Here is a 21,212-nt window from a genome sequence, read left to right as displayed (position 1 = left end):
CTCCCCTCGGAGTCGGTGGCAAACCTCTCCCCCATCTGGTCATTGGCAAAGAGGCTGGTTCATCCCCACGGGACGCTGATGCTGCAGGTCTGCACAGGAGGGCAACTCGTGGCTCCACCGAGGGACCAACCGGAGCCTTGCCATTGACACCCCCACACCCCCCCGGGCTTTGGATCAGGCTCTGTGTGCTCTTCGCCCCACGTCCAATATTTTGGGGAGGGCCCCTCCAGAGCAGACCCCGTCCCCGACAGCGGGAGGTAGGGTGACCAGACCGCAAGTGTGAAAAATTGGGATGGGGGTGGAGAGTAATAGGAGCCTGTATGAGGAAAAAAAACCCCAAAATTGGGACTGTCCCTATAAAATCGAGACATCCGGTCACCCTAACGGGAGAGCACATGTGGCCTGGAGGCGTGGCTGGGCTTAGCGTCAGGCCGGGTGGATCCTCCCGCAGCGTGATGTCCATGGAAGGGCGCCGGGGACGGATTTGGATCCTGGTCCCTGGCGGTGGGTACCGGGAATCAGACCAAGATACTCCAGGCCTAGCCCGGCCTGGTGTGGAATGCTGCTGCCCCCTGGTGGCAATATTTATAACGTTTTTATGTATGGTTTATTTCTCTGTTTTGCTGCCCCTCCATGGGACACTCTCATGGCAAGAAAGACCTAGAGTGGTGGGGTCTAAAGCAACGAGCGTCGGCCTAACCCGGCTCCGAGGTAAAACCCCTGCAGGGGTGGAGTTAGGGCTCCAAGAGAGTCCTGCTCGGTACGCAGGTAATGCTCCCTATCTGCCTGGCCAGCGGGACGAGGGGCAGAGGCTGGGCCCTAGGGGAGCTGAGAGAGATGGGAAAGTGGAGGAGTGGGGGCTTTTCCACGCTGTAGAAACAGAGGGTTTGCTGCGTTGGCTCAGACCCCTGGCCCGTCTCATCCAGTCTCCTCACCCCCTGTGAGATTGGACCAGACCACGGGTTCATCTAGGCCCCAATCCAAAGCCCACCAAAGTCAATGGGCGTCTTTCCATTGACTTCTGGGACTATTGGCGCAGACTCCATGTCCCGCATCCCACTTCCACCAATGACCAATACCTGATCCTTCAGCTAAAGGCAAGCCCTGGTGCTAGTAGCTGGCTTTGCCATGCCCCCGGCCCCCTGCCGTCTGGCGCCCCAAAGCATGAGACTGGTTCTTACCTTCAAACTGGCTTGGGAAAGGAAAGGAAATCAGGTTTTACAAAAATCCCAAAGGTGCAATTTGGAGTCCTGTCTCCAAAGCCACCAGCGGCAGAGACGCACAGACAAACAGGCTGGCTGCCAGCATCCATCTCCCTGAGCCTGGGTTTGCCGGGTTTGGCGGGGAAGGAAATACCCATCTCCCGAGAGCGACGCTGGGCACGAGCCCAGGTTGATTTCAGAGGGGCAGGGATGGTTTGATTGTGTTGCATTTTTGATTCCGAGGGGTTTGGGGGTAGTCTCTGGAGTTAGCGGAGGGGATTCCATGTTCTGTAAATGTGTGTGTATATAGAACCCCCTATCTATGTGTATATAGATGTATATGCGCGTTCTTTTTTGTTATATGCACTGCTGGTTTCGTAAATAAATTCCCCATTTGGCAGCCTGGGACTTCTGGGTTAGTCCCGTTTGCTTGTCTCCTTGGGGGCTCCTGGCCTGGCTGAAGCAGCCAAACGGGCAGGGCGGAGACCAGAGAACCTCAGAGAAATGGCCTGGAGGAGCGGAGAAAAGGAATGATCAGTGTGAGCACTTGGCTTTCACCCACATGGGCAGTGACTGGGTTTGGTGCCCATGGCAGGGTTGTGTGAGACTGAGAGAGAGAGAGGGAGGAAGAGAGACCTGTGACTTGTGTGTGTGTGTATACATATAGTTACATGGTCATATACATGTGATTGTACATACATGCGCTTGTGATTGTGTGTTTACATGTGTGATTGCATTTACATGTATGATTTATGCATGCATATGTGATTTTGTGTGTTTGCATGCATGTGAGTGTGTGTGTGCGCATACTTGTATGTTTTATGTGTGTAGTTTTGTTAGAATCATAGAATATTAGGGTTGGAAGGGACCTCGGGAGGGATCTAGTCCAACCCCCTGCTCAAAGCAGGACCAATCCCCAACTAAATCATCCCAGCCAGGGCTTTGTCAAGCCGGGCCTTAAAAACCTCTAAGGATGGAGATGCCACCACCTACCTGGGTAACCCATTCCACTGCTTCACCAACCTCCTAGTGAAATAGTGTTTCCTAATATCCAACCTAGACCTCCCCCACTGCAACTTGAGACCATTACTCCTTGTTCTGTCAACCGCCACCGCTGAGAACAGCCGAGCTCCATCCCTTTTGGAACCCCCCTCAGGTAGTTGAAGGCTGCTATCAAATCCCCCCTCACTCTTCTCTTCTGCAGACTAAATAACCCCACTTCCCTCAGCCTCACCTCGTAAGTCATGTGCCCAGCCCCCTAATCATTTCCGTTGCCCTCTGCTGGACTCTCCAGTTTGTCCACATCCCTTCTGTAGTGGGGGGACCAAAACTGGACGCAATACTCCAGGTGTGGCCTCACCAGTGCCGAATAGAGGGGAATAATCACTTCCCTCAATCTGCTGGCAGTGCTCCTACCTATACAGCCCAATATGCTGTTGGCCTTCTTGGCAACAAGGGCACACTGCTGACTCATATCCAGCTTCTTGTCCACTGTAATCCCTAGGTCCTTTTCTGCAGAACTGCTGCATAGCCAGTCAGTCCCCAGCCTGTAGCCGTGCATGGGGTCCTTCTGTCCTAAGTGCAGGACTCTGCACTTGTCCTTGTTGAAGCTCATCAGATTTCTTTTGGCCCAATCCTCCAATTTGTCTAGGTCACTCTGGACCCTATCCCTACCCTCCAGTGTATCTACCTCTGCCCCAGCTTAGTGTCATCTGCGAACTTGCTGAAGGTGCAATCCATCCCATCATCCAGATCATTAATAAAGATGTGGAACAAAACTGGCCCCAGGACCGACCCCTGGGGCACTCTGCTTGATACCAGCTGCCAACTAGACATTGAGCCGTTGATCACTACCTGTTGAGCCCGACAGTCTAGCCGGCTTTCTATCCACCTTATCGTCCATTCATCCAATCCATACATCTTTAACTTGCTGGCAAGAATACTGTGGGAGACCATAACTTTCACTCCAAGCATCTGAAGAAGTGAGGTTTTTTGCCCACGAAAGGTTATGCCCAAATAAATCTGTTAGGCTTTAAGGTGCCACCGGACTCCTTGTTGTTCATATCAAAAGCTTTGCTAAAGTCAAGATCTATCACGTCCACGGCTTTCCCCATATCCACAGAGCCGGTTATCTCATCAGAGAAGGCAATCAGGTTGGTCAGGCATGAGTTGCCCATGTTGGCTGTTGCTGATCGCCTGCCTCTCCTCCAAGTGCTTCAAAATGGATTCTGCTCTATGATTTTGCCGGAGACTGAATTGAGGCTGGCCGGTCTGTAGTTCCCCGGGTTCTCTTTCTTCCCTTTTTTAAAGATGGGCACTATAGCTGCCTTTTTTCCAGTCGTCTGGGACCTCCCCTGATCACCATGAATTTTCAAAGATAATGGCCAATGGCTCTGCACTCACATCAGCCAACTCCCTCAGCACCCTCGGATGCATCAGCTCCGGACCCATGGACTTGCAATTGCATCTGGGAGTGCGCGTGTCTTCACTGCAAAGTCAGCTTGTGTTCTGGCAACGCGCCTTTCGTCCACACGCACAAGCCCCTCCCTCGGGTGTAGTGGTGCCAGGCACTCAAGCTGGCCACTCCTGCAGGGCTACGTGGTAGAGCCCAAGTGAGCCCAACCTGTCAGCTGCTAACACGACCACTCTGCAGTGTGGCTGCAGGGATGGGTGGGTGTCAAAGTCTGTGTGTGTGTGTGTGTGTAGCAGTGTGTGTGTAGCTGTATATGATGAATGTGTATGCGTATCAATGTGTGAGCATGTGTATCTGTGTGTAGCAGTGTGTGTATCTGTATATGATGAGTATCTCTGTGTGTGTGTGGGTGTGTGTAGCTGTGTGTGTGTATCTGTATATGATGAGTATCTGTGTGTGTGTATCCATGTATGTGTGTATCAGTGTGTGTGTGTATCTGTATATGATGAGTATCTGTGGGGGGGGAGGTGTAGCTGTGTGTGTGTGTGTGTCTGTATATGATGAGTGTGTGTGTGTGTATGTATCCATGTACATGTGTATCAGTGTGTGTGTGTATCTGTATATGATGAGTGTGTATGTATTCGTGTGTGTGTGTATCTGTATATGATGAATATCTGTGTGTATGTATCCATGTGCGTGTGTGTATATATATCTGTGTGCATGTATCCGTGTGCATTTGTGTATCTCTGTGTGTATGTGCATCTATATATGATGAGTATCTCTGTGTGTGTATCTGTGTTTCAGTGTATGTGTGTGTATTAGTGTGTGCATGTGTGTATCAGTGTATGTGTTTATCTGTATATGAGTATTTGTGTGTGCATGTGTATCCGTGTGTGTATCTGTATATGATGAGTATCTGTGTGTATGTATATCTGTGTATCAGTGTGTGTGTGTATGTATCCGTGTGTGTGTATCTGTATACGAGTATCTGTGTCTGTGTGTCTGTATATGAGAGTATCTGTGTGTGTGTGTGTATCAGTATATGATGAGTATCTGTGTATGTGTATCAGTGTGTGTGTGTGTATCAGTTGTATATGTGTATTTGTATATGTGTATCAATGTGTGTGTATCTGTGTGTGTCTGTGCATCTGTGTGTATGTGTGTGTGTATATCTGTATCTATGTATCTCTGTGTGTGTGTGTGTGTGTGTGTGTGTGTGTGTGTATCAGTGTGTGTCAAAGTCTCAGGGCCAATGGAAATGTTTCCTTCCAAGCCCAAGTCAATGCTGTTGGAAGAGCCGATCCCTGTCCTGCGTCATGCAGCATCTTCCCGGTGTGCAGCATCCGTGGCTAGGGGCTGAGGGGGAGGCTGGCGCTGGAGGACTGAGCGGCGACATGGACGGTGGGAGCCCCTCAGCTCTATAAAGGGAACTGAGGAAACTCTTGAGAGCTGGGATCTGGGCCAGCCTCCCTTGGCTTCCAAAAAGGCAGAGCAGCTCCTGCCTTGGAGCAGCGGTGGGGGCGGGCGGGCGTGGGTCGAAACCTGCTGTTCCCACCCTCACTCCAAGGGAGTTTGTTAAACTTGTACGAGAGCTAAAGCGATGACAGATCGCTCCCTGGCGCGCCGTGCAGCAGGCTGCTGGCGCTTTCCAATGCATTTCTACCTGCCTTTCACTAGCACGGGCCTTGCCAGCCTTTAAACTCCCCTTCCTCCAGGCAGTAACCCTGCCTGGGCTGAGGGATGCTCTCCTGCCTGTGGAGAGTGCCTGGGGTCTGCACTCTGCCAGCACCCAGCACCGCAGCCTGGTGACCCACGCGAAGACTGGTTCCTAAGGGCGCCCCTACTGGTACACGCAGGAATTGTGTCATCCCCAGTTCTCCCGATGTGGAAGTGAACCGAGAGGGGCCTCCATCCAGGGAGGTGGCCTGTAGTAGCACCGCTTTCGCCCAAGCTAACAAAGGGTTGACGAGTCTAAGACCACAGGTCTGGTATCGAGGAAGAAGGTGAGAAGACACCACTCAACGTCAAAACTTGGGTTTGTGAGTGTCTGTGTGTGTTAGATTTGGATACCTTTCCAAGGTGTGTGTGTGTGACTTGGTGTGTGTGTTGGATTTGGATCCCTTGTGTTTGTGACTCGTGTGTGTTAGATTTGGATCCCATTCCAAGGGCGGGGGTGTGACTCGGTGTCTGTGTGTGTTGGATTTGGATCCCTTGTGTTTGTAACTCGTGTGTATTAGATTTGGATCCATTTCCAAGGTGTGCATGTGTGACTCTCTGTAGGTGTTTGTGCGTGTGGCAGTGTGTGTGTCTTGTGTTGGATTTGGATCCCATTCCATGTTGTGTGAATCTGTGTGTGAGTCTATGTATATGTTAGTCCATGTGTGCATGGGAGCCGATGCGTGGGTGAGTGACGCCATGTGTCTGAGGCTGACAGGCCATAGGTGTGAATCCATGTGTGCCGGCTTTGGATTCCCGTCCATGGGCGTGCATGCGACCCCGGGGGGGTGGGTCTGTGTGTGTGTGGTATTTGTTTTGCACCCTGTGGTTTCTTGAAGATGCTTGGGCAGGAAGTCAGCTTGGAGGCAGCAGAACTCACTTCCTGCCGGGTGCCGATCCCCAGCCCTGACAGCGAACAGGAGTGCAACGGTGCAACGAGTTTTACGTCAGGCCCGGGCCTCGGCAGCTTCCTCTCTTGGGTGCTGCTTCCGCTGCTGAGCCGCCCGGCCGGGGGCTCCCCACACCCTGGGGCTGGGCTTTCAGGGCTTCGTTCCCAGGCCACAGACGCTCTCTGGACTGATTTCTCGTTTGGATCCAGCCCAAGCGAAGATTTCGGCAGCCAGAGGTTGATGCTGTAGAGGCGACTATGGGGTGGATTTGAGGAAGAGACACCTCCCTGGGGCCGCTCGGTGAATGGCAGCCATCAAAGGGGCCGTGGGCTGAGGATTTCCTCACCAGCCCGCCCAGCCCCCATGTGGGCCAGGTGGTCCCAGCGGGAAGGGCTGGGGCTTGTGTGTTAGAGCCCGGAAGCCCCCGGGCTGCTCCAACCATCCCCATGTCTCTCGCCATGAAAGCCCGGCAGAAGGTGAAACGGAAAGGAGCAGCCAAGGACCGGGTCTTTGGGTGTGACCTGCTGGAGCACCTCCAACACTCTGGCCAGGAAGGTAAGGGCGGTTTGCTCCTCCGGCGGCTGAACTTCCAGGGGGCGGCAGCAGGGAATGGGGCCAGGAGACACCTCTCTGGGTGCTGACCCGTTGCTGGGTGGGGACCCTCCCGGAGCCCCAGTCCTGCTGGGCTGGTGTCTGCAGCACAGAGCCATCCTCGCCGCCAGCAGTTCTGTGAACATCCGCTTGCCTCTGCACTGAGCCTCTCTGGGCGTGTTCCTGAGCCTCCCGCTTTGCTGCCGGAGAGCAGCCTGGGCAGATGGAACAGGAGCCTTCCAGGTGCAGCTTTGAGCCAGTATGGCAGAGTCCTGGTCTCACGTATCATCTGAATCAAGACTGCACTGGGGTATGGGGCCGGCCCTGAGCCGTCACAGAGCCCCGTTGTCACAGAGCCGTTACAGGGCCCCATTATGCTGGGCGTTGGGCTGGCCCTGAGCAGTCACAGGCCCCGTCGTGCCGGGTATGGGGCCAGCCCTGAGTCGTCACAGGGCCCCGTCGTGCCAGGCATTGGGCTGAGCCGTCACAGGGCCCTGTCATGCCGGGCGTTGGGCCAGCCCTGAGCCGTCACAGGGCCCTGTCATGCCAGGCATTGGGCTGAGCTGTCACAGGGCCCCGTCGTGCCGGGCATTGGGCTGAGCCGTCACAGGGCCCCGTCGTGCCGGGCATTGGGCCGGCCCTGAGCCGTCACAGGGCCCCGTCATGCCAGGCATTGGGCTGAGCCGTCACAGGGCCCCATCGTGCCGGGCGTTGGGCCAGCCCTGAGCCGTCACAGGGCCCCGTCATGCCAGGCATTGGGCTGAGCCGTCACAGGGCCCCGTCGTGCCGGGCGTTGGGCCGGCCCTGAGCCATCAGTACAAGCTAGCTTGGCATGTAGAATTGCAGCATTCCCACAATCCCACTGGAAACCCGGGTCCCCGAATCAGGCTCCTGCAGTCAGGGAACAGTCACATCCCACGGGCCGTGTCTCCAAGCAAAGCATCCCAGCCCAGGGGGACCCCTGCCCTCCCTAGGGACTGTCAGAGCTTGGGGCCTGTTGCCAAGGGCAGGGAGGCTGGCATGCTCTGTGGGGTAACCACAGGGTTCCAGTGCCCAGGGAGCCCCTGCCTCAGTCTGGAGTCCAAAGGTAAAACAGACAGAACCTAGGCTGCTGCTTTCAGATGGACTCACAGACTTTAAGGTCAGAAGGGACCATTATGATCATCTAGTCTGACCTCCTGCACAATGCAGGCCCCAGAATCTCACCCACCCACTCCTGTAACAAACCCCTAACCTGTGTCTGAGTTATCGAAGTCCTCAAATCATGGTTTGAAGACCTCAAGCTGCAGAGAATCCTCCAGCAAGTGACCCGTGCCCCATGCTGCAGAGGAAGGTGAAAAACCTCCAGGGCCTCTGCCAATCTGCCCTGGAGGAAAATTCCTTCCCGACCCCAAATATGGCGATCAGCTAAACCCTGAGCATGTGGGCAAGTCCCACCCGCCAGCACCCAGGAAAGAATTCTCTGTAGTAACTCAGATCCCACCCCATCTAACATCCCATCACAGACCACTGGACATACTTACCTGCTGATAATCAAAGATCAATTGCCAAATTAATTGCCAAAATGAGGCTATCCCATCATACCATCCCCTCCATAAACTTATCAAGCTTAGTCTTGAAGCCAGATATGTATTTTGCCCCCACTACTCCCAGTGATGTGGCCAGTGCCAGGGCTGGAGGCTGGGCCTGGCATGGGCCACACGGCTCCCATTCCCCTGTTAGAGCTGGAGGGGTGAGAGGCAGAGTCCTGGGGCAGCTGGCACCCAACAGGGCGAGAGCCCTCATTGCAGTGCCCCAGGCACCCACAGGGATAGAGCCTGTGCTGCAGTGCCCCGGCACCCATGGGGATAGAGCCCTCCCTGCAGTGTCCCTGGCACCCATGGGGATAGAACCCTCCCTGCAATGCCCCTGGCACCCACAGAGATAGAGCCCTTACTGCAGTGCCCCTGGCACCCCAGGGAGATAAAGCCCTCCCTGCAGTGCCCCTGGCACCCACAGGGATAGAGCCCTCACTGCAGTGCCCCTGGCACCCCAGGGGGATACACCCCTCACTGCAGTGTCCCTGGCACTCCCATGGGGACAGATCCCTCCCTGCAGTGCCCCTGGCACTCCCATGGAGACAGAGCCCTCCCTGCAGTGCCCCTGGCACCCACGGAGATAGAGCCCTCCCTGCAGTGCCCCTGGCACCCCACGGGGATACACCCCTCCCTGCAGTGCCCCTGGCACCCCACGGGGATACACCCCTCCCTGCAGTGCCCCTGGCACCCGACGGGGATGGAGCCCTCACTGCAATGTCCTTGCCCCACCCCCTGGTTCTCAGGGTCAGTTCGGCAGAGGTGGCATCAGGGTGGTGATAGGAAGGAGATCTGCATGTTACACACAGGAAGTTGACTCTGTGTAGCAGGTGCCAGGCCCTGCCACTGGGCAGAACAGGCAGCTCGATGCACAGCAAGAGGGGGGTGGAGGCATGAATCATGCTGCTTGTTTTGCAGTTGCTGGGCTCGTGCTGACAAGGGCACTTGCATCACTGCAGATTGAGCAACAGCGGGAGCTGCAGAAGGAAATGCAAGCAAGGCCCTAGTGGAAGTGCTTAGTAAACACGCTGAGGGACCCGGGGCTACCACGGGGTGCCCTGCAAGGCCCTGTCCCACACCTGAGAGCAACACCCACAGGTGTTCATGGGAAGTGGAGCAGACTGGCATCACCCAATGCTGAGGTGCAGCTGGTCGAGTGGTAGGTATCCCAACATGCATTGCTTTGGCCTGGCTGCTTTGAGCTGACTAGAGCATTGCATGCTGGGATGTCTTGTCACCAGCAACCACACCTGTGCTAGAACCATGCTAACTTGCAGTTATGCCCCAGTGCCTCTTGCCTGAGGAAGACAAAGCCATTTAAAAGGGGGTGATTAGGGCTATGTCCATTTTACAGATGGGGAAACTGAGGCACAGGGTGTCTAAGGCTGACATTGGCAAAGCCAGGAGTCCGCAGGCAGTTAGGTAAGGGATCCAATTTGTAAGCTGGCAGCTGTGAAAGCTCTTTTAATGACCATCATCTCAGCGGGACTTGCGCCAGGCCCCTCCAGAGCTGGTAGCTGGGCCTGTGCAGCTGGAAAGACCAGAGGACTGGGGCTCCCTAACAGAACAAGGTTCCCATCCCACAAATACTCTGGTGATTTTGAAATCTTTCCCCCTCTCGAACTGGGACGGAAAATCGAAATCTTGGAAATCCTCATGAGTGAAAAAAGCTAATTTGTTCCTGTCGGGTCAGAGGAAACATTTCATTCGGATTTCAATCTTTTTTTTTTTTTGGTCATATTAGCATAACTTTCAAACCAAAAAGTCACTTTGAGACAGAAAACTGGCCTGGTGCATTTTGAAAATGTCAGACCCTGCTGGCCGTTTCAGGGCTGCTTTCCTCAAGGTTTTCTCCCATTGGGAGACTCGACCCTGGCCCATGAACCAGTTTTGGTTTTGACCAATCTGCATTTTTCGTTAAAAAAGAACCGATTTGTTGAGAAATTCCTGAGCAGCTCTCCTGAGCCGCTGGGTGCTGTTGAAACCCCTGCGGATCCAGCAGGTTTCCTGCCACCCCCGGCGCAGTGGGTTACACCCAGCACCTCTGGAAGCCAGACTGCTTCACCTATCGCTCCCTCTCCTAATTGGTTGCCTGCAGCATCTCTCCCTATAGTGGCCTAGATCCTCAAAGATATTTAGGCTCCTAACTTCCACTGGTTTCAATGTAGATCCACAAAGGCAGCGTTGTCTAATGGACGCAGCACCAGACTCGGACACCTCAGGGGTCTAGTCCCAGCTCTGCCGCTGACCAGCTGTGCAACCGTGGGCAAGTCACGGCCTCTCTGTGCCTCAGTTTCCCCTCTCACGCTTTGTCTATTCAAACTGCAAACTCTTTAGGGCAGGGGCTGTCCTTCAGTGTGGGAGGGGGCCCTGATCGCAGTTGGAGCCTCCAGGTGTTACTTAGTCCTAGTGGGCTTTCTAAATCTGGATTTAGGCTCCTAAATTTGCTTATTCTGGCCACTCATCATCCCCTGGCAAGTGAGCAGCAAGGGGTTAAGAGCCAGATGCCTGGTCACACACAGGTCGGGTCACAGATGTGATCATCAGGTTGCAGCAAAGGCTCTGACGTTGCAGTAACTCTGGTCTGCTCCTGAGTCGCTGGGCAGCGCTGAGGGGGTGGAAGGGAGGGGTTGTAGGATTGGAATCAGCGCGTGTCCGCCCTGCAGTCGCCTCCCAGTACTTTCCCCGTCCCCACAAGGGCAGAGCTCGCAGCTGTTAGTCACTTTCCAGGAAGGCCGCCTGAGCTGAAATCACCTGGTTGGGCAGGAACCACATTTTGCTGTGCAGGCCGGTGCGCCAGGAACCATGTTCAGCCAGTGTTATCCTCTCCTCCAGCCACACACATGGTCAGCGGCAGCCTAGGCCTGGGGTGGAGGCAGGAGAATTTCTGCCTCTTGGTACCAGGCCGTTCTTGTTGCTAAACTGCTTCTCGAATGGGCAGGTCGGCTACGTCAGGAGTCACTGCCCTGTCGTGATATGACCAGGGATAGCTTAGGAGGGCACCATGTGCCGTCACTCCAAGGTGCTCACCTGTGCCCAGAAGCCCCTGATACTCCACCTGTGTCTGTTTCCTGTCCCCGGAGGACCTCGGAAATTCCAGGTGCTGAGAAGGGAAGCAGGCTGATCAGAGAGATAAAGGGCCTGTCTTACAAGAGGAGACTCAACCGGCTTGGCTGGTTTCTGAGAAGGGATGTGATGGCTGTCCATAAACACACAGGGGGGAATCACCAGGGAAGGAGAAAAGCTAATAACGCCACAGTTGGCACAAGAACAAATGGGGATAAACTGCCCTGGAATTAATTTAGGCTGGAAATGAGACCCGGCCGGGGGGTGGGAGTTCTGGACCAGCCTCCTGGTGGAAAGAGCCGGAGGCAAACAACGTAACTAGCTCTGAGATGGAGCCTGATACGTTTCCGAATGGGTTGCTATGAGGTGGCTGCCTCCGATAGCAGGAACTGGGCTTCTTCCAGGCCGTTAATGTCGAAGGTCCGGTTGCACAGGACCAGTCGTCCTGGGGATATAGTGCTTTCCAGGAGACGTATCGGGTCCTGGACTGTGAATTACAACCCCCCGCTGGGGCTCGAATGGCTCCATGCTCCTCAGTGGGAAGCAGCTAAGAGAGCCTGTCATGCCCCGAGTGATCTCGAAGGCCAGTGTTTTCAAACGCAGCCGCCACTGAGATGGGGTGTCAGTTCTGGGGCAGCCAACGTGAGACCAGCGAGATGTGATTTTCAGAGGCGCTGAGCACCCACAACTCCACATGGGGGCAGTGGGTTTGCAGCCCCTCTGGAAACCAGACCCTCTGTGTCTCACGTTGGGCTCCCCCAAACTGCATCAGCGGCCACTTTGGACAGGTTGGGCCTAACTCTGTACAAGTAGCGCTTCACCCAAAGAGGAAATGCAGCCACCTCTGGGGTGGAAGGCTGAACATCTGCAAGGCAATGCTTGCACGGCAATCTGGAATTGACAGAACAAGGAGTTGCAGTGGGGGAGGTTTAGGTTGGATATTAGGAAAAACTTTTTCCCTAGGAGGGTGGTGAAGCACTGGAAGGGGTTACCTAGGGAGGTGGTGGAATCTCCTTCCTTAGAGGTTTTTAAGGTCAGGCTTGACAAAGCCCTGGCTGGGATGATTTAGTTGGAGATTGGTCCTGCTTTGAGCAGGGGGTTGGACTAGGTACCTCCTGAGGTCCCTTCCAACCCTGAGAGTCTATGATTCTAAGGGGGGTGGATATTGTGCCCAACTGAAAGTGGGGGAGAATGTAGGGGACCAGAATGTTCATTCCCCCAGCTGAAATGTGGGCAGGACATGAGCATAAAAAGTGACCAGGGCCATGGCATGTCAGACGTACAGAAGAGGCCAGGACCTCAGTCAGAGGATGGTTCCCCTAGCACCGTGCCAGGGAGTTGTTCAGTAATGAGAACAAGAAAAGGATGCATCTATAAGTCACAGCCGCCACTTCCTGCAGTATCTTGGGTTTTCCCTTATTTGTGTACTAACGAGGTCAACCCTCTTAGCTGATGAGCCCAGAGAGAGGAGATCAGGGAGTGCTAGAGGCTGTGAGAGGCCTCGCTCTGCCCTGATTGACTGCGATCCATTTTCTGTCTCTTGTTGCAGAGACAATGGTGGCGGGCGGTTGCTTGGTGTTCGTACAATGCCGCTCCTGAAGTGAAATGTTGCAGGAAAAGAGCCATGTCATGGCCGTAATTAGATGGCATCTGTTAATTGCCTAGATCATTGGCATGCGCTTTGTGAAATCAGCCTGCGATGAAGCGCTGGTTGCGTTGGTTCTTAGCGTGAAGCCCATCCAGCGAGCCGAAACTCACGTGGTCGCGAATCCCTGAGCTGCTCAGTCATCAGAGCGGCTGGTGGGGCGTGCCGCAGCGTGACAATCGCAGCTGTGGGCGATGGAGCGAATGTGGGGCTGGGCTTTAGCCCTGCCCGCTCTGGAGGACCTCTCAGCTCACTGACACACTCAGAAGAGTGGGTGGGAGGTGGGCGTTTGCAGAGGCAGTAGCTGCAAGGTGGCAGGTGTAATCACTGTATATGCAGTAGCAGCCAGCCAGCCACAGTTATGGTCACTCAGAACTGTGTGGATTAGGCCCCTGCTACATGTACCAAAGAGGGGTCCCCTTTAGCTGTTTGCAGTCATAGAATAACCAGAGCTAGTCTCTCACCCAAGGCCTGAGGAAGGTATAAGCACCACAGGCCCCTGCTTAGCGCCCCAGCTCCCAAAGGCATGTGATAACACTAGCTCAGTGCTTGCTTTCAAAAGGGTGATGGCTCTAGCCCTTATGGCCGCAAAGAAAACCTTGAAAATGTGACCTGGTGTAAGTGCCTCAGCGATGCTGCCTGAGTCTGCAGAGAGCCTAAGCCCATCGCTCTGAGGGGTGTGTGCTGCCCCGTGCATCTCAACAGGTTAATGCGGATACCTGCTGCTTTGGGGCCCCTAATGACACAACCACAGCAGGGACTCTCTCGGCAGCCATTTGGCTCTGCTGGGGTCACATCTCCAGCCTGCCCCACCCCAAAGTCCTTTGAGAATAAAGACGCCGTGTCCTCCCTTCTCGGGGATGGACCCCACCTGCTTAAGGCAGGGGCTATTGGTTTGTGGAGGCGGGAGGCCCGAGGCTGCTCAGAGAGGAAGCAGGGCAGGGCTCCCACAAATCCATCTCTTGTGTAGGTAGCTCCTGATACTGCAAACCAAACAGGACAGGGCAGAGGTGCAGGGGCTGGGGTCACAGGTTGCCTTAATTGGGTGCTGGAGGGAGAGGTTTAGGGTGAGCACCTGGTGGAGGAGGAATTTAGAGTGAGCACCAGGAGGGGGAGGAGAAATTTAAGATGAGCATGGGGCGGGGGGAAAGATATTTAGGGCGAGCACCGGGGGAGAGATGTTTAGGGTGTGTACTGGCGGGGAGTAGCCCCTTCATGGTTCTGCTACAGGGTGAGGGGGTGGGGGTCTTTATGTGCCCCCCCAGAGAGCCCTCTGCTTGGGTGGGTGGGGGAAGAGCCCTCCCTCCTCTGGGACAAACCAAAGCCGTCTAAGGCAGGGAGTATCGGTCTGGTGTGGGGGAAGCGCTCCCCCGCGCTAAGAGACTAGTGCTGGGCCCCCAGAAGACATCTCTTGTATGGGTGCCCCTGCAACTGCCACCCTAAACAGGGGGATGGGTGGGATCATGGGGGCCCCCAAGTGGGTCTGGATCCTGGATTGCAGTTCTCTGGCTCTGGTCTCTCCCTCCCCTGGCATCTAAAATCAGTAAAAAAATCAGCCTCAATTGAATGGAACTAAGATGCTCAGAATCAAGCTGGGAGTCTCCACACGCAGGCTGGGGCTGAGACAGCCAGAAGGGGGGATGACACCTGATCTAGTTCTTTTGGTTCCAGTCTGAGTGTAGACAAGTTCTGAGCTCCAGGATCACCTACCCCAAGCGTTGAAAAATCAGGAGCCCAGCCGCTAAAACAACTTGAGATCGGCTTCAAAATCATGCAGTGTTTTAAAAAATAATACATTGTGGGATCTCTTCCTTTGCTGACTTCAGGGGTCACATTTTCCAGCTTTTCTCTGCAGCTGTGAGGCCTAAGAACCTAGGAATTTTTGCATGAAAGCTGAGCTCTTCATGCAATACCCTGACTCCATCCGCTGGAGCTTTTAAGACACCAAATATCATGAGATGGGGAGAGCTAGTTATCCAGTTCAGTGGAATCAGTGCCCGGTTGTGTGTGGTTGCTTGTAGATTGATTGAAACATGACATATTGGTGTACCTTGTGCCGGTAAATGTACAGTCACAACACTGATACAAGAACATCCACACGAGTTTGCATCAGTTTAACTAGAATGGGTTTTGAAACTGGTTTAAGCTGAGTCAATGCAACTTCTGAATATAGGTAATGGGTGTCTCACCCTTTCTGTGTCTCTAGTCCCTTTACCTGCATGGATACACACACACACACACACACAGTGGCTGAGCACAGCGATTTCGCTCTGCATTCTGGGAGTGCATTTCATTTCCTGTGTGGTCTGCAGAAATGAAATCGGCCAGTGACTCCACCCAGTCAAACCTCCCCAACCAGAGACCAAGCCAGCAGATGCAGATTTGTTCCTTTTTCACTTAACACCCTGTACTGAAAGGTCCCCATAAGCAGGATCTGGGGGGTAGGGAGGAATCTGCACCCTATGTACAGAGAGAGCAAGACAGAATCCATGTGTTTCCATGGTAATTGCAATGAGTACATTGTTATAATTTGTTAGTTCCATTATGATAGAGGCCCCAACTGAATTGCAGCACAAGGTGCTGCACGTACATATAAGTGACAGCTCCCAAAAGAATCTAAATGGACATTTCATAGATGAGAAACTGAGGCACAGGGTCACGTAAGTGACTGGTCACGGTCACACACACACACAGGGTAGCTAGTGTCATGCTTTGGTCTCCCTTAGCCTTGTAAGGCCTGGACATGCAGTCGTGCTGTTCTAATTTTCTCCTTTACCTGAGTATAAGTTATAAAAGCAGTGATCTTGGAAATGTAAAATTTGTTTTTATGACATGCTTATTACACACTATTTATTATTCATTACTATTTATCATGACAGTATTTTTATTACATTATGAAAACGGCAACACTCTTCCAAGATCGCACTTTCGTACCCTGTATCATTTGAAGAAGCCTTTTATAAGACAAGGCTCCTATGTTGCATCAAAGAGTATCAGATGTGAAACAGCAGGAAGGGATTTAAGAAGCCAACTCAAAGAGTTCCTCCTACACAAGCATTCAGGGCTTGAGCAGTCCAGGCAAACAACGCACGTTACAACAAAGCTTAAACCCGTTCTTCTTCATAATTTTCAAAACAATACTAGCTGCCTATTTAATTTAAAAAAACAGCAAAAAAATATCCACCTTCCTTTCCATTTCTTATAAGGAGTCTTGAAGTTTAAATCTCCTCAGTGGGATAGCGATGCTTGCTTTGATCTGCTTAGCTCTTGGAAGTCCAGAGGCTCCAGGCTGGCCCCGTGCTGCCCGGGGTCCCTAGCGACAGCTCTGTCCACCATTAGGGAATTTTTCCCTGAGAACCCCCTGTAACATTTCGCGAACCCCCAGGGGTTCACGAACCCCAGTTTGGGAACCATTGCTCTAGAGAATCCGTGGGAGAGCAACGTGGGTCAGACGGCTGTGGCTGACCCCCGAGGCCCGGAGAGGTGGAAACTCCTCCCCAGCTGCCCACCTGAGAGCAAGGCGTCATGCGTCTCCGCTGGGGAGGAGCGGGGAAAGGGGGACATCGCCCCGCTCCAGAAGGAGAAGATGGGGGGGGTCACTCAAGGCTCTGGCCATTTCGTGGTCGTGGCTCTAGTCAGCCTCTCCCCCCCCCCAATTGGCTGCGGCGCTCCGGCTGACTCTCCTCTCCCCCCCCCCCAGTTCCCCAGGTGCTGAGGAGCTGCACGGAATTCGTCGAGCAGCATGGCATCGTGGACGGGATCTACAGGCTCTCCGGGGTCTCCTCAAACATCCAGAAGCTGAGGTGAGGACTGGGGCTGCAAATGCCGCCGATCGGAGGGGACGCTTGCACGTGTGTGTGGGACGGGGGGAGGAGCTTCCCATGGGTCTGACACGCCCGTGGCTTCTCTGACACAACATGTGGCTCCGAGGGGCCCTTCATTAAAAGCTGTGGGCAAACTTTTCAAAGCTGGGTGCCCATCGCTGCTACATGCTCATCTAGGGACCTGCCTAAATGGGCCAGTTAGAAACTCCCGAGTGAAGTGGGGGATTCCCCATCTCTTGTCGTCTTCAAATCCAGCCAGGCTGCCTTTCTGGGAGATACACCATAGTCAGACATCAGAGGGGGAGCCGTGTTAGTCTGGAGCTGTAAAAAGCGACAAAGAGTCCTGTGGCACCAGGGCCAGCTCCAGGCACCAGCTGACCAAGCACGTGCTTGGGGCAGGGCGACGCTCAGGGTTTATTTTTGTTTTGGTTCCTCAGGGCAGAGCTGGAGGGGTTTTTTTGGTTTCTGTGGCCCGGCGCTCAGGGGGGGAGGGGGGCTTCGAGCAGGGTGGTGTTTGAGCGGCACGGGGCACTCGGGGGGTGGGGGCTTGGCACAGCACCCGGGGGGGCGGGGGCTTAGAGCAGCACGGCGCTCGGGGGGGGGGCAGGGGCTTGGCGTGGTGCAGCAGTCTGAGGGGGCGGGGCTTTTGGGCAACATGACGCTTGGGGCGGGGCTTCAGGCAGCGTGACACTCGGGGGTGGGGCTTCGGGCGGCTTGCCGCTCGGGGGCGGGGCTTCGGGCACCGTGACGCTCGGGGGCGAGGCTTCGGTGGTGCGGCGCTTGCGGGGGGGTAGGGCGGGGCGGCGCTCTTCATTTTTGCTTGGGGCGGCAAAAAAGTTAGAGCCGGTCCTGCATGGCACCTTATAGACTAACAGACGTATTGGAGCATGAGATTTCGTGGGTGAATCCCCACTTCGTCAGACACATGCAAAAAAGCTTATGCTCCCACGAAAGCTCATGCTCCAATACATCTGTTAGTCTATAAGGTGCCACAGGACTCTGTCACTTTTTTCATAGTCAGACACACGTATTGGGCCCAATTACAGGTAACGGGGTGAAATGCTCTGGCCTGTGTAATACAGGGGGTCAGACAAGATGATCTAATGGCCTTAAACTCTATGAAGCTAGGAATTTTTAAAGGTGCTGAGCTCTTTCTTTTCTTTTCTTTTCTTTTCTTTTCTTTTCTTTTCTTTTCTTGTAATGTCCCATCACACACCTCTGGGCCCTGAACAGTAATTGATAAAACAACACACCTCACTTGCAGGTCGTCTCAACCTTGGAAAACTCACATCCAGCAGTAAAATACAGATCAGCCTCAAATTTGCCCCAAAGGAAGAGCCAAACCTGTGCTCTGAATGTCAAACAGACTCAGACTCCTGCAGAGCTATGGAGGAAGCAGATTGCAAAAGCTAAAACAGCCGCTCTGAGAATGCAAATCTAGGGCCTGTTATTTGAGAGTCCCAGCTAGGGTGACCAGACAGCAAGTGTGAAAAATCAGGACAGGGGGTGGAGGGTTATAGGAGCCTATATAAGAAAAAGACCCAAAAATCAGGACTGTCCCTATAAAATCGGGACACTGGTCACCCTAGTCCCAGCTGATCTGAACTGTGGGGACAAAGCACAGTTAGAACTAGGTCCCGGACATTGCAGGGCCTTAGAGATCATTAGAGCTGGCTGGGAACTGGGATTTCTGTTCCACAGGAAATTCTGACAGTTCAAAATTGGTTTTTGCTGCGAATTGGAATGAAAAGCTGAAATTTTGAAATTTCCCTCAGATGAAAATTCTTAAAAAAAAAAAAAAATTTGATCTGGGGCCAGTGAAACGTTTCATTTTGCTAATGTTGAGTTTCAGTCAGGTAACATTATTTCTTTTGGATAATGTCAAAACCCTAGAACAGTGGTTTTCAACCTGTGGCCTGCGGATACCTGGGGTCCACAGACTGTGTCTAAGATTTCCATAGGGGTCTGCACCTCCATTTGAAATTTTTTTAGGGAGTCCTGCAAATGGAAAAAGTTTGAAAACCTCTGCCCTGTAATATAATATTAGATATGATGTATAATATAGATACAAAGCAATATATTGATATAAAGTGAAAATCAAAGCGGAACGGGAATGTTGAAATGAATCGTTTTTTCCTTACTGAAACAAGGAAGCGGACATGGTTTGTTTTGACTTTTTCCCATCAAAAATGTCCTTGAAATTGACACGTTCCCACACAATGTTTAGATTTTGATGAAACTGCAATTTCTGACAAGCAGAAAAACGTTCACCCAGCTCTAGTGTGGGTCTAGCCTGCAGTCCCGGGGTGTGATTGCAGTTTGGGTCCTGTGACGGTTCTCGGGGTACCCCCGGACACCTTCTTACCCCCTGCCTTTAGCGGTACCTGGGGGTTAGCTTCCTAACCGCCACCAGCCGTCAGACACTCAAGCGCTTTCCTCCAGGCTATGCAGCTTTCAAGAGTGCACCCCAATCCCTGAGTCCCCTTCAAGCATCGGCAGCTTGACGGGTCCCCCTGTGATGTCCAGCCCCCCGAGACTGGCCATTCACAGAAATCCCAGATCCTCTACCCCCAAAGAAGCAATGCACCCCAGTATACCAGTTTTACCTTAAATCACCACTCCTGTATAACACACAGCATTTGTACCCTCTTACAAGAAACCGAAAGAAGGTTTATTTAAGAAAGAACAGAGGTTTCACTGGAACAGAGCTGGGCAAACATTTTGGCCCAAGGGCCACATCTGGGTATGGAAATTGTATGGCAGGCCATGAATGTTCATGAAATTGGGGGTTGGGGTGCGGAAGGGATTGTGGGCTCCGGCTGGGGGTGTGGGCTCTGGGATGGGGCTGAGGATGAGGGGTTGGGGGTACAGGAGGGTGCTCCGGGCTGGGACCAAGGGGTTCAGAGGGTGGGAGGGGGATCAGGGCTGGGGAGGGGGATTGAGGCCTGGGAGGGGGTCAGGGATGCAGGCTCTGGGTGACGCTTACCTCAAGCAGCTCCCAGAAGCAGCGGCATGTCCTCCCTTCTCCGGCTCCTACGCGGAGGCGTGGACAGGCAGGGCCGCCCAGAGGGGGGGGCAAAGGGGGCAATTTGCCCCGGGCCCCGGGCTCCGCAGGGGCCCCCAAGAGAAGAGCGGAGGCTCCCGCCTCCGCCCCTCTCCTGGAGCCTCAGCGCATCAAGCGCCGAGTCTCCGGCCGAGCCCCTGAGCCCCGCCCCGATCCGAGCCACGTGGTGAGGGGGCGGGGCTGGGAGCTCCAACGGGGCCTGAGCCCCGCCCCGCTCAGAGCGGCGTGGGGAGGGGGCAGGGCAGCTGCCTCCGCTCGGCGTGGAGCTCACAGCCCTGCCCCCTCCCCACGCGGCTCTGAGCGGGACGGAGCTCAGGCCCCGCCGGAGACGCGCTCGGGTAAGAGGCTGGGGCTGGGGCTGGGGCTGGGGGGGGGGGAGCGGGACCCGCCGCCGCCGCCGAAGCGCAGCCCGGTCTTCGGCGGCGGGGGGCCCCTTCTGTTCCGGGACCCGCCGCCGAAGTGCCCCGAAGGCCCGCGGCAGGGACCCCCCCCCCCCCGCCACCGAATTACCGCCGAAGACCGGTCTGCGCTTTGGCAGCGGGTCCCGCTTCGGCGGTAATTCGGCGGCAGGGGGTTCCCGCCGCGGGTCTTCGGGGCACTTTGGCGGCGGGTCCCGGAACGGAAGGGCCCCCTCGCCGCCGAAGACCCCGGGCCCCCGGAATCCTCTGGGCGGCCCTGTGGACAGGTAGCTCTGCACACTGCCCCATCTGCAGGCACCGCACCTGCAGCTCTCATTGGCTGTGGCTCCAGGCCAATGGGAGCTGCGAGGGCCGTGCTTGGGGTGGGGGCAGTGTGCGGAGCCCCCTGGCAGCTGCTATACATAGGAGCTGGAGTGGGGACATACTGCTGCTTCCGGGAGCCGTGCGGAGTGGGGCAAGTCCCTGACCTCGCTCCCCGGGGGGAGTTCAAGGGACGGATTAAAATGTCTGGCGGGCCGGATGCGGCCCTCGGGCTGTAGTTTACCCACCCCTGCACTAGAAAGAAGAGAGAGTGTCGGAAGCAGATGGTTACAATACAAAACATCATAAAACGGGACCTGGGTCCTACCCTTATGAATAGTTCCCTTTCCTAGCCAATACAGTAAGTTTCCCCCTGCAAAATTCAGATGCTTGCAGCGCTGGGTGGCTTCCCAGGAACCAGGGTCCAATCCTTCCCGAAACATCCCCACCCAACAAGACGTCTCCTCAGTGAATGGCTGCAGAGTGTCTTTCCCTGCACGGTGTAATG

The 21,212-nt window shown here is 54.5% G+C and overlaps 1 protein-coding gene across 6 annotated transcripts in view; it reads left to right on the top strand.

The window, feature by feature from the left end:
* Window positions 1-320: 320 nt before the first annotated feature.
* ARHGAP30 (Rho GTPase activating protein 30) overlaps window positions 321-21,212 on the top strand; it is a 57,016-nt gene continuing 36,124 nt past the window's right edge. For 3 of the 6 annotated variants that reach the window (XM_044991774.1, XM_044991775.1, XM_044991773.1), the window contains exons 1-2: window positions 321-711; window positions 16,798-16,900. In XM_044991774.1, the coding sequence (XP_044847709.1) occupies window positions 321-711; window positions 16,798-16,900 (494 nt within the window). Of the gene's footprint in view, window positions 712-6,340; window positions 6,777-16,797; window positions 16,901-20,295; window positions 20,324-21,212 lie in introns of those variants that run through there. The other 3 variants (XM_044991776.1, XM_044991777.1, XM_044991778.1) reach the window with 3 other exon arrangements.

The sequence above is a fragment of the Mauremys mutica genome, chromosome 17 (assembly GCF_020497125.1).
Source record: "Mauremys mutica isolate MM-2020 ecotype Southern chromosome 17, ASM2049712v1, whole genome shotgun sequence".
Taxonomy (NCBI): Eukaryota; Metazoa; Chordata; order Testudines; family Geoemydidae; genus Mauremys; species Mauremys mutica.
Note: the sequence above shows the minus strand (reverse complement) of the source record. Positions and strands in the feature narration are given on the sequence as shown.